Here is a 15,651-nt window from a genome sequence, read left to right as displayed (position 1 = left end):
CATGTTCATATTAGGGTGCCAACACCCACCCAGCCCCATGCTGTAAAAATACTCAACTATGGAATGGGTAGGTACATTTCCATCCTAAAGTCAGCATCATTTTTAAGGGTGAAACACTACAGCATCAAGACAAGTCAGGGAAGTCTGCTTTTTGCTCTTTAAAATTCTCCTCTCATGATTAGCCAATTAAATTAGACAAGAGCAAACAGTGGAAAGGAAAAAAAAATCAACTGTCCAGTGTCAGTGATGTGATTGTACAACCAAACATTTCTATAAAAGGCAATGATAAAACTAACTCAGCAAGATAACCCAGGCAGATAGTAGACTATAAAGGTAACATGAAAATGTCAGTAACCTTTGTATGTGTAATTACTAGTTAGAACATATAATGGAGAAACATTTTCAAAAATAACAGAAAATATAAAATGCTTAGTGAATTTAACAAGGAGTGAACACATCCTGTGTGTGACATGACAGACTGAATTGTTTAGTACTCCAGAATGCATGCTGAAGACCATACCCCAAGTGCCGTGTAAGGTGACTGGTTTTAGAGATAGGGTCTTTAAGGAAGATTAAGGGAAATCAAGGACATGAGGGGAAAGCTGTAATGCAATCTGTCTAGTCTCCTTATGAGAAGGAGGGTTAGCACACAGAAATACCAGGAAAAAGGGCTTTTGCATAAATCCTGAGAAGATGGCCATCAGCAAGTCAAGAAGAGAGTTTTCAGGTGAGACTAGCCTGCCAACACCTTCATCTTAGGCTTTCAGTCTCCAGAACAGTAAGAAAATAAGTTTGTTGTTGAAGACTCTAGACTGTGGTGTTTTTGTGACAGCAGCTTTAGCAAACTAATACAGATGGTACCTATAGAACACAAAAGGCACAGCAGTAGACTCCAGCAGACCTTCCTAGGTCTTGAATAGGCCTTTACATCCTCAAGATGTTGATGTTTACTGTCAAATTATGAACATGATATGATCCCAGTAAAAGTACACAATGACCTCCTTTTCAGGAAGTATACAAAGTGATAAAGAAAGTGATGTGGAAAAATAAGCATGTAAATAAAACACTGGCTGGAACCATGAGAGGGCTAGCCCTGTAAGAGACAAGAATTGCTGTAATTGAGACAATGGTACTGGGTGCAGACAAAAAAAGAATGAAGCAGAAGGAAGTGTCTTGAGATGAACCCAAACATGTGGAGATTATGAGAAAAGTGGCATCTCCAATTAGTAGGACAAAGATGAACCCTGGATAAATGGTGTTGACTAATGATTTATAAAAAGGTAAAATTAGATTCTTCATAAGTAAAACCAAAATCCATATACACCAGAAGATAGATAATTGTGTGAGGCTTTATGTATATTAAAAAATGCATAGATGGATTCCTCCCTATGGTACGGGTATACATGACTATATATGATGCAGACGTCCACATGCAAGGCAGTGTCCATATGTGGTTAGCAAAAATTAATGTTGGCATATAAGAAAAGTCAAAAGACCTGTGACAGGTGTGTGAAATTCCTGGAACATATGATACTAGCCAATATGGCAATCTATAGTGCATGGATACATGTTTTTAAATGAAGGATGAAAAAATCAAAACAGGCAAAAAAGCATAAGCAGACACTTGACAGAAGATATTAACACTGAAATACATGAAAAGATGATAATTATTTACCATAGGAAAAGTAAATTAAAAATGCTCCTAGAAAACATTTTTCACTCACTAAATTGTCAAAAACATCCAAAGCTTGAAAAAGTCTTTGGAGAATGGTGGGGAAGGGTGATCATGCATTACTGGTGGCAGTGGGATGTGACAGCCCCTGTAAGGGGTGCTCAGCAATCACATCACATGTGCATTTACCCTTCATCCAGCACCCCTATCTTGGGAATTCAGCAGCAAGTACATGTGCACAGTCAGTGCAGCCATACAGGTAATGGAAAGATAACATGAACTACTTCAACACAAGGACATGGACAGGTTCAGTCAACTGATGTTGCTGACTTCAGAAACAAATGATTAAGAGCTCTATAACACGAAGTCCTTACTAGGGTGTAGAAAAAGCAAAATGCAGAAGAGCAGAGTAGGCTACCTTTCTTTGTTACTGTTAAAGAGGAAATTTAAAAAATCAAACATTTATCTGCTTACCTCTACCTCAAAGAAGAAACACAGGAAAGAAACACCTGAAAAAAAGTTGGCTATCCTATGAGGAGGTTAGAATGGAGGACTGAGTAAAAGACACAGGCTAGCAAATATATTATTTTGACTTTCAGAATCATGTTAACATTGTATGTATTTAAAAAGTAAAATTGAATTTACATTGTAGAGCAAAACTCCTAAAACAGCAAGAAACATGTTCAAATAAATAAACTTATCAAAAGAAGAGAAATAATTTTTCAATTTAATAAAATAACACTTGGAGTGGGGGAGTACACTGTGAATGAATTGTATGTATTAAAACAATTAAGAAAATAAGACTTAAGTTCATCTTTGGGTTATTTATAAGATAGTATAAATATAATGAGGGCAGGACTGGGGATGTAGCTCAGTAGGTAGAGTGTGTGCCTCACAAACATAAGGCCCTGGGTTCAATCCCCAGCACTGCCAAAAATAAAAAAAAGAGATAATATAATGGTTCTGAAAACTTTTCAAGTATATTTTAGAATTGAGAAAGATGTTCCTCAATGACATTGGTGGTCCAGGGTCTTTCAAATGAAGTATGGCTGCTGATATGAATTATGGAAGGACAAATAAAATCCCCATGTGGTTGAATTGGACTTGGAGCTAATAGGATAAACTTGGGATTCATAAGACACACAGCCCTAGAATTTGTATGACTTCAGTAGACCTACAAAGCACAGAGCCCAGATTTTGTTTTCTAAATCTCATTCCTAAATGAAAGGGACTGGGAATTCCAGAGCTAGAGAGATGGTAAGAATTAAACATGGAATATCTTGTTCCAGAATGAAATAAATACTCAAAAAGTTATGGCATGTTAAGAGTACATAGGAACCAGCTTGAGTGGGCTCCTGATGGCCAACTCTCAGACCATATGAACATCAAAATAGATAAGAACAGTGATAGTATAACTCATTGACTATGAATCTATGACTCCATATGGATGATTGACTGTCATAAATGGGCAGATAAAGGGAGGAGAAGGGAAAGTGCTTATGTTATAATTCTGACAAGTGGTAACAGAATTAAATATCGCTGTTTTGCAGTCATTGTAGCAAAAATTGATTCAAGCAATAATGGATGCTTCACTTGGGGTAAAGTTTGATGAGAAATGGTATTCACATAATCTTAAGGTATTTCCCACTAATTTTTTATTAATTAAAGAAGAAGGAATTGTAACTCTAGACAGTGTATGGGTTGGACAACATGTTAACCAAGTGGAGAGATCAACAGCATTGGTCACACACAGAGGTGGTGGACTTCTGGAGGTTGACCCACAGGAGAGAGGAATGTCACTGCCCTTCAGTCAAAAACATGTGAGTTTAATCATCAGGAAATAGAATAGAGACCCAAATGGAGAGACAGTCTATAAAACAACTCAAATGTCAGCAGAATCTAAATGAAAACAGCTATTTTGTTAACTCTACATGTGGAAGTTCACATTTTTTTAAAGAAATGGAGGGGATATGGGCTACCTGTTCTGAGATGACTCAGGAGGAGAGTGGATGTGCATGTGCATGTGAATGGGGAGAGGGGAGGAGGGTAGACTAACTGATGTTAGAAATTGTTGAGTATCTAAAGGATCTGTAAGAGTTCTTTATACCATTCTTGTAATTTTCTGTAAATTTGAAATTATTTCAAAATAAGTTAAATAAAGAAATGATCCTAGTAGCTTCATTATAATCACTTCAAACTGGAAACAATTAATTGGCAGAAGAGATTATTGCATCAGCAAATGAATTGCAATACTACATGTGAGAAAATAGAACACAACTTTAGATGGATCTCATAGGCAAAGAAGCCAGTGGAGGGTTGTGTGTTATGTTTATGTGAAGATCTGTGCATCTCACTATAGATATCTAGTAATTCAGTATTCAGAGTTTATTAAAAGGTGCCTCCACCAACAATGACACAATCATCTAACAATCAGGTGAGGACCTGGGAGTGGTGTTCAGTGGCCGAGCATGTGCTTATCATGTGCAAGGCCCTGGGTCCAATTGCCAGCACCATACCAAAAGAAAACGGGTGAGGGGAAAAGTTACTTTCCTTGTCAAGTTCATCTGCAACATGCTGCTTTGCTGTCCTTGGTGACTCACTTTCTAGGTCATCTTCAAAAGCTGATTGAGCTCATCTGTGGCTGAGCAGATCACCGCACATCAGGTTACTGCAGGAGCAGAAATAACATTCTCCTTTGCTGTGGCAAAGGTTAATTCTTCCCCCTGGCTGCCCTGCCTGCAGGCAGTAGGAAAAGGAAGTTCTCAAAGACTCCTGAGCAAAATAAGAGCTGCTAAAATAGGCTGGCAGGGGGTGTCTTCTGAAAGGTAGAGGAGATGGAGATTGACTCAGGTTACCACCTATTTGTGCATTTATTGAGGTGATTTAGGGGGTTAGGGTGACTTGGAATGAAAATTGTAACAAACTCTAGCTAGATGATAATTTAATTTAAAGTCATTGGACATTTTCACAGCTTCTAAGGTTTCTATTGGTATTTCAGAAGCCTTTATCAGTTTATTTTTTTTGACAAGGTAAAGTAGTTTGAACTTCAGGTGATATTGAAAGGTAAAAGGAGAAGTCAGTGTTTTAATGGCTTGGTTTGGGCAGATTCCATCATACTGCTGAAAAAAAATAAAACAATATGCTCAAAAGCTTTATTTCTGAAGGGCCAGATAATAGGAAAATGAACAAATCTGCTACAGGATTATATGGAATGTAAGATACAGCATGAGAAATTTAATACTTAATATTTTTCAGCTCATAAATATGTGATAATCTAAGTATTAAGAGCTTATTTTCCCCAAAAACAAAATAAATCATGACTACAGTGGACGTGCAGGAACTATCTGTTGTTTAACTTAGCACAGGCAAAAAACAATTATTTTCCTCTTAGACAATAACTGATGGTGTAATGGTTATCAAAATAAATGATAAATTATTTTTTTCATTTAATTTATAATTTTTTAAATTATAAATTAATGAATATCAGAAAATGAATAGTACCAAATTTCTTGCCAGTAGACCTCAAGGAGAATCAAAGGTGGACTTGAAGTTCATTAACATTTTGGAAAAGGGAAAATAGGTAAACATGTTTTTTGGGCCACTTAGAGTGTTTTTAAATAAATTTAAATTCAGCATCAGTCCTGGACCTTTAAAAATTGAGAAGCAAACAAGTAGGTGGCACACACCCAGAATTCTAGCTACTTGGGAGTCTGAGAGAGGAAAATCACAATTTCAAAGACAGCCTCTACAACTTAGCAAAATTAAAAGATCTGGGGATGTAGCTTCGTGGTAAAGTAGTTCTACTTTCAATCCCCAGTACTGAAGAAAAAGAAAAGGGTTTCATAGTTTATATTGCTTTCATTTTATGTAGTTGTTACTCGCCTATTTTTAATATATATAAAAATATGTATAAATAAATATAGATTTGTTATTTATACATAAATTATATATAATTTATTTATATAAATATATGTAAAGTTTTATATACACACACACACACACACACACACATATATATTTATTTATTTTAGTTGCAGGTGGACACAATACCTTCATTTTATTTATATGTGGTGCTGAGGATGGAACTGGGACTTCATGTGTGCAAGGGGAGCGCTCTACCACTGAGCCACAACCCCAGCCCTTGTTACTACCCTATTTTGTAAGCCTGTTTATTTTACATTGTGGTTTTTCAATCCAAAATTGTTGGGATGAAGGTGGTATATTAGTTTAAAGTTCAAAGTACTACCATCTGGTGATTCCCTGTCCACATCTCTCCCTTGAAAACCTGTTGGATTTGGTGGGCAGGTTGGTGGTAAGGAGATACATTTCAGAGAACTCTAGAGCAGTGGCAACCAGGGTGATCCTGAAAGAAAAACCTGAAGATTATTGCCTGAGTTTATACTTTGTCCTTGACTGTCAGGGATAAGACACAAGCCAAGTAGATGAAATGCAGAAAAAAGAAAGGAGGAATCCTAGTCTACCAGCTGTAATGAGCTTCTCTCTCTTAGCCATGCTGATGCCGTAGGTGGCCAATGAATTTGTCCCCAACTTGACAGTGGAAATCCATGGGATTCAGGCTCAGAGCAGGCTGCCTTGACTCCTGACTTGAGGCAAAACAGTCAGCCATAGAGCTGCAGGGAAGAAGCTAAATGTAAAGCAGAAGGAGAAATGGGGAAAGGCATCCAGATGCAACCCCTGTAATCCTGTCTTGGGACACTGAGTCACTGCTTTTCAGCCACTGGATGGTGGAAGCATTGGGCTGATTGAGCTGGAGCATCAGTTAGCATCCCTGAGAACCCCTGGAGGAGCAGTGATGGTTATTCCTGTTAGACAATTGCCCAAGGACTTCTCCCAGCTTATGCAATTTCCTCAGGTCAAAGTTTGTTCCTAAGGCTCTGTCATGGTGCTAGGTGGTGGGCTCCCCAGAGCCAGTGACCACAAAGGGTTGTTGGTGGGAAGCCATGGTGTCCTTTATTTTACAGTAAGGAAACACCAGACTTGGAACTAGTATTGTCATTTCAGAAATCACTTTTCTTACCCTGGTTTTCCAGCTAGTGGTGAGCTCTTCAGGAGAGTACATATGTAGATTCTGAAACAGAAGATTTTAGAACTAAAACTGTGATGAAGTGATTTATTTCCACTTATTTTATTAGGGATTTTAAAGCCAGTGCTTATTTAAATAATAGGGAGAAGGTAATCCTAACAGGTTGCTCAAAGTGATGGAAAATTAACAGTTGTAAATCCTTAGACTTTAACAAAACTTGGCTGGAAAATTCCTAAAAGCCCATAGATTTAATGCAAGAGATTCTCAACCTCTCCCTTTTTAATCATTCTCTTTTAGCTTTCAGATGTTTTCCATCAGTAGTTGAAACTGAAATGCACAGGTCCTCTTCAGACAGATAGTATGGGTTTGAGCTAAAATGCTGTTATGATTGTTTTTTAAAATGGCATGATCCAAGCCACCTGGTGACTCTGCTTACCTGAATGTGTTTCTGCAGAAGTTTAGAAAAAACTGCCAGTACTAATGCCATGTTGTGAGTCTTAAGGACACTGAAGTCACTATGGTTCCCAGAAATGGCTGCAGGAGATATTAGTGATGGAAAGCATGTTCCAGAAGACTTTTAATTAATAAGACTTCTGGGGGCTGGGGTTGTGGCTCAGTGGCAGGATGCTTGCCTAGCATGTGAGAGGTACTGGGTTTGATCCTTGACACCACATAAAAAGGTATCATGTTCACCTACAACTAAAAAATAATTTTAAAAGTTTTCTGTATAATTAGTGCCAAAAACTTGGGTGAAACTTCCAAATGTTAACAAGAAACTGCATATAATGTTGAATTGCATATGATGAATTAAGGAAGAAATGAAGGAATGTATGAATGAATGAATCAAAGACTGATGTGGTCCTGGATGGGCTGACAACTCCTGTTATATTCATGTAGTGGTTGCTTCTCCTCCTACTGAACTGTCATTAAAAGTGGAAGAGTTTCTCAGATGCTAATAATCTTCCAAAATTGTACATCAAGACTTGTGTCTGTAGTATCTAGTCTTTTGATGTGAAGGTTAATTGGCAACTTGAAGTCTTTATCTTGGTACAAAATAAAATGTATGTTTTAAGCATGTAATTTCTTTGAAACTTTGTAGCTGATACTCTCCCACCTGCTTACTTGCCTTGTGATGACCCGGTGACCCAGGATGGCTCTCAACCAATGGACACAAACATGATAGTGCCTTCACTGTGTTCAGAAATCAACAGAGGAGGTAAACTGAATTGCTGCTTACTGCCCTTGTAGAGTCTAAAGTTGATATGTCCAAACATTGCTTTCTCTCACAAATTTTATTAATCTTTAAAAAGATAACTTCTAGAGAAAGGTAGAGCACAGGGAGAGAAACCCAATGGAAAATATTCTGTGGATAATACATGTGCCTCTTATTTAATGGGCAGACACTGACCGTTTAACTAACGAAGGACTGAGTGTGGCTGTTCACTCATCTCTTCAGCTCTCTAGTGCTTCGTCATTTAGAACTGGTGGTGATAGGATGCTTTTACGTGGACAGGGGAGCTGAGCTACAATGGGCACAGCACCAGCAAAGTGGAGTTCCACAGTTGGTGTTCAAAATGGAGAGTTCACCTAATTGGCCTTCCAAAATATTTCTTTCATGGTTAGAATCTAGATTCATAAACCCCATCTGTTTTCTAGACCTTATTTATGACTCACTGAAACCGAAACTAATAGCATTTGCTTCTTCTTCCTGAATTTATTGTTAACTTTATTACCAAGAGAAATTGAGGCACACATTTTTCCTCTTCTAACCCTAAAAAACTTAAGTGAAACTGGACATTTCTTTCCTTCCTTGGTGAAGTGTGGGTCTCTACTTCCAGCTCTGTATTATTCATAGCAGTTACTGAGGGGATGGAGCCATCCTTCTTCCAGGTTGACAGTGGCAAGCTGAGTAGGCTTAAGAGAGCAGAGCTTAGGTAAATAACTGTGGGAGGACCCTAAGTGTCTGTCAGAAGCCACAGCCACACTGTTGGATAGAAAGAACCCTTCCCCAGAGGCCTCTCCTAGAGGGCTTCACTGGAACACCCACACACTCCCACATGCACAGGTTGTTCAATGTGCATAACATTTATGCAAATTGAAGTTAAAGTGCAATTTGATTTCTAGATTTTAATTGAAGTCAAAATGCAACTGATTGCTTATTTCATTAGCAATTTTTAAATAAAAAGGACACGCGTCAGACTTTGTCAGAGTTGCATGTATTTTTTAAGTACTTAAAGTTTGATGATATCTGTGTAATACTATGATGACAACTGTGTGTTGCTGTACATTTGTCCAGACCCATACAAGGAACAATACCAGGAGTGAACTCTAAGAGCTAGGGGTGTAGTTAAATGGTAGAGTGCTTGTCAAGATTGCTCAAGGCACTGGGTTCCATCTCCAGTACCACACGCACCTCATATAAATATTAACTCTGGGGTTTGGGTGATAATTATGTGGCAATGTAGATTCATAGGTTATAACAAATTTACCCTCAGTGGGGGCCATGGATAGCATGGGAAGCAATTCATAGGGTCAGGGACATACAGAAAATCTCTGGACCTTGTATTGAATTTTTCTGTGAACCTTAAATGTGCAATGTAATAAATTGGGATGTACAACTTTTAAGCAGTAAATTTTTTGGATCTTTTTTATATTGATTCTGTGTTTTATGACACTCGATCCTCTCTAGGACATTTTATCAAACATATGTCAACAAATAAAAACTCTGATTTGTTAATCATAAACCTCACATGGTTTTGGAATTTGGAGAATAGGATGGAAGGAAAGAATGGACATAGTAGTACACACTAATAGGATCCTGTGACCCCTGTGCCAATTGTGGCTAATTTCAGGAAGTAGACACAGATTTAAGAATGTTCCTTTAAGAATTTTAAACTTTAAAAATTTTCCTCTATGGAGTAAGTCTACAATCAGCTAACATTTTCACAAGGAAGAGATGTTTGCCTTTTCTTGTTGACCTCTTTGGTGGGTTTCCTAGAGCATAAGTCAGCAGACTTTGCCCACATCCAATTGATTCTCTCCCTGTTTGTAAGTAAAACTTTACTGCATGTTAAAAAGCAAGTAGCTTATTGTTAGTATTCAGCAAATGCTGTTGGTAGTCTCTCTTTCTGGTGGCAATTGGAGGAAATTTGTTTTCCTTTTAAAGGAGAATGTCTCATTTAGTAAGAAGTACCTGCTTTAGACCTCAGAGAAAACCTGCTTACATATGAGCACAGTTGCTATTCCATAATCCTAAGCCAGTTTTATGATGCAGTTTCAGTTTTTGAGAGCCCAAGGCACCAACTTCAGTTGATGGAACATTTTCTGTATTACAGATGTTCAGTCATTTGCTTATGAGGAACCAAAATACTGGTGTTCCATTGTCTACTATGAGCTCAGCAATCATGTGGATGAAGTGTTCTATGCCTCCTCCACAAGTGTGTTGGTGGATGGTTTCACTGATCCTTCCCACAGTGAGAACTGTTTCTGCCTTGGGCAGATCTCCAGTGTTAAACAGAATTCCACTATTGAAAAGATAAGGCAGCACATTGGAAAAGGTGAGTCTTCGCTTGATCCCTTCATATATGTACCTTTCCTATCACAGTTCTCCCAGGGAAGACTTGGTCATTTGTTCAGGTATCAAATAACAAATCATATTCAGGTGCTGCAATTTGAAAATAATCCTAAAATTTGTATAATCTGGATGATTTTGCATTTAAAGATTATATGGTCTTCTGACTGTCATCCTGTTGACGTGAATTAGCCGAAATCATGACTTGCTATTTCAGGGCACTATGCTATCTTGTTTTGCTATAGATTAAAATGTCTTTTTAATAGACTCAATTATTTAGTGGTGATATGAGACAGTTCTGTAACTTTTACACGTATGATAAGATTAAGTGAATGACTGTTCAGTATAGGCAGTTTTTTAAAAAAAATTCTATCCGTGAATTCAGAACCAACAGATACCTAGGGCAAATATAATGAGATGCACTAGTGAATTTTAAACCACTCAAAAACAATACTGACATGTGACCTTGCCAATAATAAATAGATGAGATAGTGACTTAGAAGGCTGGTTGGTGTAGAGTGAGAGCTAGAGTGGAGAAACAGCAGTTGGCAAGCATCCTATTGTGAGCTAAGCAAGAATCCTCAATGAAGGCTAAATATAAAGGGAAATTTTTATGAGAATTGGGATATTTGCATGGTCTTCCAAGTGTCTCCCCACAAACTTTCTACTAGTCTCAAAGACACTAGAAGGCAGTGATTGCACAGTGATAAAACAGTAATTTGTATTTATAATTACTTAATCAATCCCCTGTCTGGCCAGGGGATTAAAATTGTCATCAGCAGTAAAGATGACAAATACCACATACCTCTACATGTGATTCCCCTGACAAGGCCATAGCATTAAGCAAGCCCAGTTAATAATGCAAACCTGGGCCCATCTGCAGGAACATCAGGGAAACCCACAGTTAAGAGCACTCTGTATTTAAAAGAGTAAGGAGAATAAAGTCTTATTCTCCCAAAATATTTGTGGAAAAAAAAACAAGAAAATTGTAGAAATATTCCAAATTAAAAGTACTTAAAAGACATGAGAGCTATATATAATACCTGTTAGTAGACATGATCCTGTACTGAACAGTGGTAAATTATTATAAATGACAGTATTGAGAATAGCAGACAATATTGAAATAAGAAAGGTAGGTGAAAATATCATATCATTGTCAAATTCACTGGCATTGCTAAAAATTATGTGAAGCTAATTTTAAGTACGTATTTAAGTACTTAAGGGTAAAGGATCATGATGCCATATTTCAGAAAGACAGTATGCACATATGAGGATGCCTGTTGCCTCTCTATCTGCTTGTAGGTGAAGCAATCCTGAATCAGTGTGTGTGGGGAGGGAGGTGCCGGATGATAAAGGAAAGGGAGCAGAGTGTCACAATGGATTAGTCTGGGTGATGTTTATACAGTTGCTTTATTTTTTTTGATATTTCAGACTTCTATAAATTTGAAATTGTTTTCAGAGCTTAAGGTTTAAAAAGAATGATCTATGAAATTTAAAACAATGGGCCACATAGAAAGATTATTAAGATTATTTAATGGATATTTAAAAGGCATTTGAAACAAAGCTTTAACATCCTAGAGGCAGGGGAACCAAGCAATCCTTAAATAGGAACTGATACATATTTCCATAAGATGATTAAAATGGGGGAAAAAAAATCCTAAACACTTTTAATTATGAAATGCTAGAAGTTAGGTTTATAACATGCATAGTTAACTTTGTATGGTCTGTAAATCTTGTGATTATTTTTAAACATATTCTGCATTTGGTATAGAGGGACTTACTTTTCATTAAATTCTAAGGTGACTCTTCCCCCAAAGTAGTAAAAAGTCATAGTAAAATTTCCTCTTAGAAAATTAGGAAGAAAATAAGAATTCTGGGAATGCCATTACTTAAAGTTGTTCCAGAAGCCCTGAGTAGTGTGCTCAGAATTTCAGATGCTGGAAGTCTGCCAAGATTATCATGACTTGTAGATGATATGATTGATTTAGATAACATTCATGAGTACATTCTTGAAGTGAAATTGGTAGGCAAAACGCTCTTGATATGTTTTGTCAAATGATTCCAGAAAGCCTGTATTAATTCAAAGTTCTGACAAAAGCACACTAGCCTTTTCCCTCACCTGTGCCCAATCATGAATGAGGCACTGTGTCAGTTCACAGGAAACTGTTTATCTGGAAGCCCGTGGAGAACCTGTTTTTTTATTTGTTAGATTCCCTTAATCTGGCAATATCTAGTTAAAAATATAAGCAAGGGTAAAGTCCCAGTTCTACTAGCAACAGAAAAAATAAATTTCTTGAAAATAATGTATTATATAAAGATAGTAAAGCTTTACCAAGAGAGAAAGAAAATTCAAACAAGCAGGCAGTCTGTTTTTCTTAAAGGGAAGGCTTAATATTGTGAAAGCATTTTAGGGTATTTGCTTTTCCTACCTTAATTTGTAGTTTAAAGCAAATTAAACTACAATGTGATGCTTTCTGAGATTTGAATAATATGTTTTCAGTATTACCTGGAAGAATAAAAAATGAGAGTAGGTAACTAAAAGATTTAATGAAAAATAAAGAAATTGTTGACACCAGGGTTAGTAAAAATGTTACAAAACAACAAGTAAATCATAAACAAAAGAGGAGAAGAAACTCAGACTGCATAAAAAATTTAAGGTTGTTGAGAAGCATATCAAATGAACTGTCTTCTTACAGTTCTAGGTAACACAGTCAGATGTTGGGAAGTGGAGGATCCTGACCCTGTACCATATATGCAAATGAATTACTGAGTATTTTTTAAAGGCAATCTATTAAAAGGTGAGAAGAAAATATATTGATCAAAGAGGTAAATTTTTTTCTAAGCATAAAAGCAATGTAGTAGAATTGAAAAGTATTTCAAACTTCCTTAGGGTAAAAATATATTATGAACCAAAATAAATACAAAAATATAGAAGATAAGTTATAAATTATTAATTTTCTACCTCTATTTGCACAGCTCTTAAAAAATAATAAGAAAGCTAGAACCATGGTAGGATATAGAGGTAAGAACATGGACAGTGAGTTTAAGGGAGAAGCATAGAGGACCACATATGTATCCTTTCACAGGTTAAAACAGTTACACCATGTTTCAGCAATCCATTAGAAAATTTTGGCTCTTGTTGAAGCTCAGGTTCAGTTCTGCCTGGATAAAAGGAGGAAGGGACTTAAACAATGCAGGTGAGGGTGCAAACTGATCCAAGCATTCTGGAAATTCATTTGGCAAAGTGAGTCAAAGCCTTTGATCTAGTGTGTTAACATCCAGGAATCTCTAGTAAGAATGTTATTACAAATTGTCCAGAGACATTTATCATAGCATTGTTATAGCAGCAGAAAATCAGCATAAACACAATGGTCTATTCATGGGAGAACTGTAAATTAAATGGTTAGATCATATTCATGCATAAATGTTTGCAAAGAAAGCTTAACGATACCCAGAACTGAATATGGTGTTTTAGATTATTAAAAATCATTTTCTCCATGTCACAAATGGAGTAACATTTTCTGCTTATTTATATTTTTATTAATTTCTAAATTTTATAAGATGAAATTTATCATTTTTCTTATTGGGAATGAATGTCTTTCTCTTAAGTTTCTACTGCATCAGGTGAAAAATGGGTTTCTACTTCAGCAACTGTTTGTTACAGACATCTTCTGCCTTGAGTGTATTTGTAAAAACAACACTTAGTATTTCAGATGGGATAATCACAGTACAGTGTCGAAGTCATGCAGCTACCTGAAAGATGGCTCATTTAAAACCACACAAGCTGTGACTGCTGGGTGGCATGAGTAATCTCCCTTAATGGCATGGGACTTTGTTGGGGGGGTCTTTCCCCCCTCTTTCTTCTTTTAAAGTCTGCATTGTGTCAATTTTCTATACTTCTAGTGCTCTGGGTATCACAGGAAGAAGTTTGTAGTGGGTGGTAGTTTGGTAAGCTATCATTTTACATAGCATGCCACTTTTTAGTTTAAAAAATTTTTACTATCCTTTCTTTCTCAGTTCTCAGCAGTGTCGCTTCTGCCTTCAGTTTTATAGTTCTAGCTTTTTGGTCTCCCTTCTCTATATTTTCCTGCAAAATACATGCAAGAGACATATGTTGAATACATAGAAGTTACCACCACAAAGCCCAAGTGTTATTGTACAATATTTTTAGAGTGAGCATACATGGTCAGCCATGGCTAAGTAGGTCATTAATGATTTATCAAAATGAACTGTGTACAGTGGCACCTGCCTGTTACCCCAGTAGCTTGGGAGACAGAAGCATGAAGGCTTCACATTCAAAGTCAGCTTCAGCAACTTAGCAAGGCCCTATGCCACTTGCCAAGACCCTGTCTCAAAATTTGAAAAGTTGGGGGGTGGAGGATATGGATCAGTGATAAGGCATACTTGGGTTCAACCCCCAGTACCCCCAAAAAAACCCCAAATGGAAATTTTATACTTTGTTATATTTTTATATTTCTTCTTTTATTTTATAGAAACCTCTTTGATGTTCTTATTGACATGTGGATATTATATTAACTAAGATTTTGTCAGTTGTGCAGGACTTAGAGAATATTTGCCTATGCTGCCAAAGTTGAAATCCATATAAATGTATACATTTGTGTTCAGGTTGCACAGGTGCCTTTCAGCTGTAAAAAGATGGCAGTAACTAAATGGTCTGTCTTCCTACAGGAGTGCATCTTTACTATGTTGGAGGGGAGGTGTATGCTGAATGCCTCAGTGACAGTAGTATTCATGCAAAGTTGGAACTGCAACTACCATCATGGATTTCACCCCACAACTGTCTGCAAGATCCCTAGTGGGTGCAGCTGGAAAAATTTTAACAACCAAGAATTTGCTCAGTTGTTGGCACAGTTTGTGAACCATTGTTTCAAGACCGTCTATGAGTTCACAAATGTATGTCTTATATGCATGAGCTTTGTGAAGGTGAGTGAGCTCCAATTGCCTAGGTTGGGTTTAGTGAATTTTGGTGTGCCTTGTTAGAGTGCATCATGATGTCTGTGTCCTCCCTCTTTATACATGTCAGTAATAGCAGATTTGTAATCTAGGGACTTTTAAATCTTAACCAGAATGTGAATTTCTAAGAAAATATTATTGGGACATAGGAGTACTTGTGATAAAATTCAACAGCAGTAACCTTCAATAGCCACTTCCTTAGGCAGATAGCACTATTTTAGCTACTGTAATACTATTATAATATAATATGTATTTAATCATATAATTTAAATATTTGTCCTTTAAGAGTAATTGAGTAAATATATCCTCTTTTTATTACTTTTATGATTAGTCTAGTACTTTTATACTTGTAACACTCATTACTTTTGGTTCAATGATAAGTGCATGATC

At 36.8% G+C, this 15,651-nt stretch overlaps 1 protein-coding gene, 1 non-coding gene and 1 pseudogene across 2 annotated transcripts in view; all 3 read left to right on the top strand.

Moving 5' to 3' along the window:
• LOC124973108 (mothers against decapentaplegic homolog 1-like) overlaps positions 1-15,651 on the top strand; it is a 155,934-nt pseudogene that overhangs the window by 80,400 nt on the left and 59,883 nt on the right.
• Positions 694-15,651, top strand: part of LOC124973105 (mothers against decapentaplegic homolog 1-like) — a 44,308-nt gene continuing 29,350 nt past the window's right edge. Inside the window, 5 exon segments of the mRNA XM_047537264.1 lie at positions 694-727; positions 7,816-7,932; positions 10,052-10,273; positions 14,977-15,031; positions 15,033-15,231. Coding sequence (XP_047393220.1) covers positions 694-727; positions 7,816-7,932; positions 10,052-10,273; positions 14,977-15,031; positions 15,033-15,231 — 627 coding nt within the window.
• Positions 7,129-7,258, top strand: LOC124973178 (small nucleolar RNA SNORA33). Its single transcript, XR_007106629.1, has one exon. It is a non-coding gene; the product is annotated as a small nucleolar RNA SNORA33 (small nucleolar RNA).

The sequence above is a fragment of the Sciurus carolinensis genome (assembly GCF_902686445.1).
Source record: "Sciurus carolinensis chromosome 14 unlocalized genomic scaffold, mSciCar1.2 SUPER_6_x, whole genome shotgun sequence".
Lineage (NCBI taxonomy): Eukaryota > Metazoa > Chordata > Mammalia > Rodentia > Sciuridae > Sciurus > Sciurus carolinensis.
Note: the sequence above shows the minus strand (reverse complement) of the source record. Positions and strands in the feature narration are given on the sequence as shown.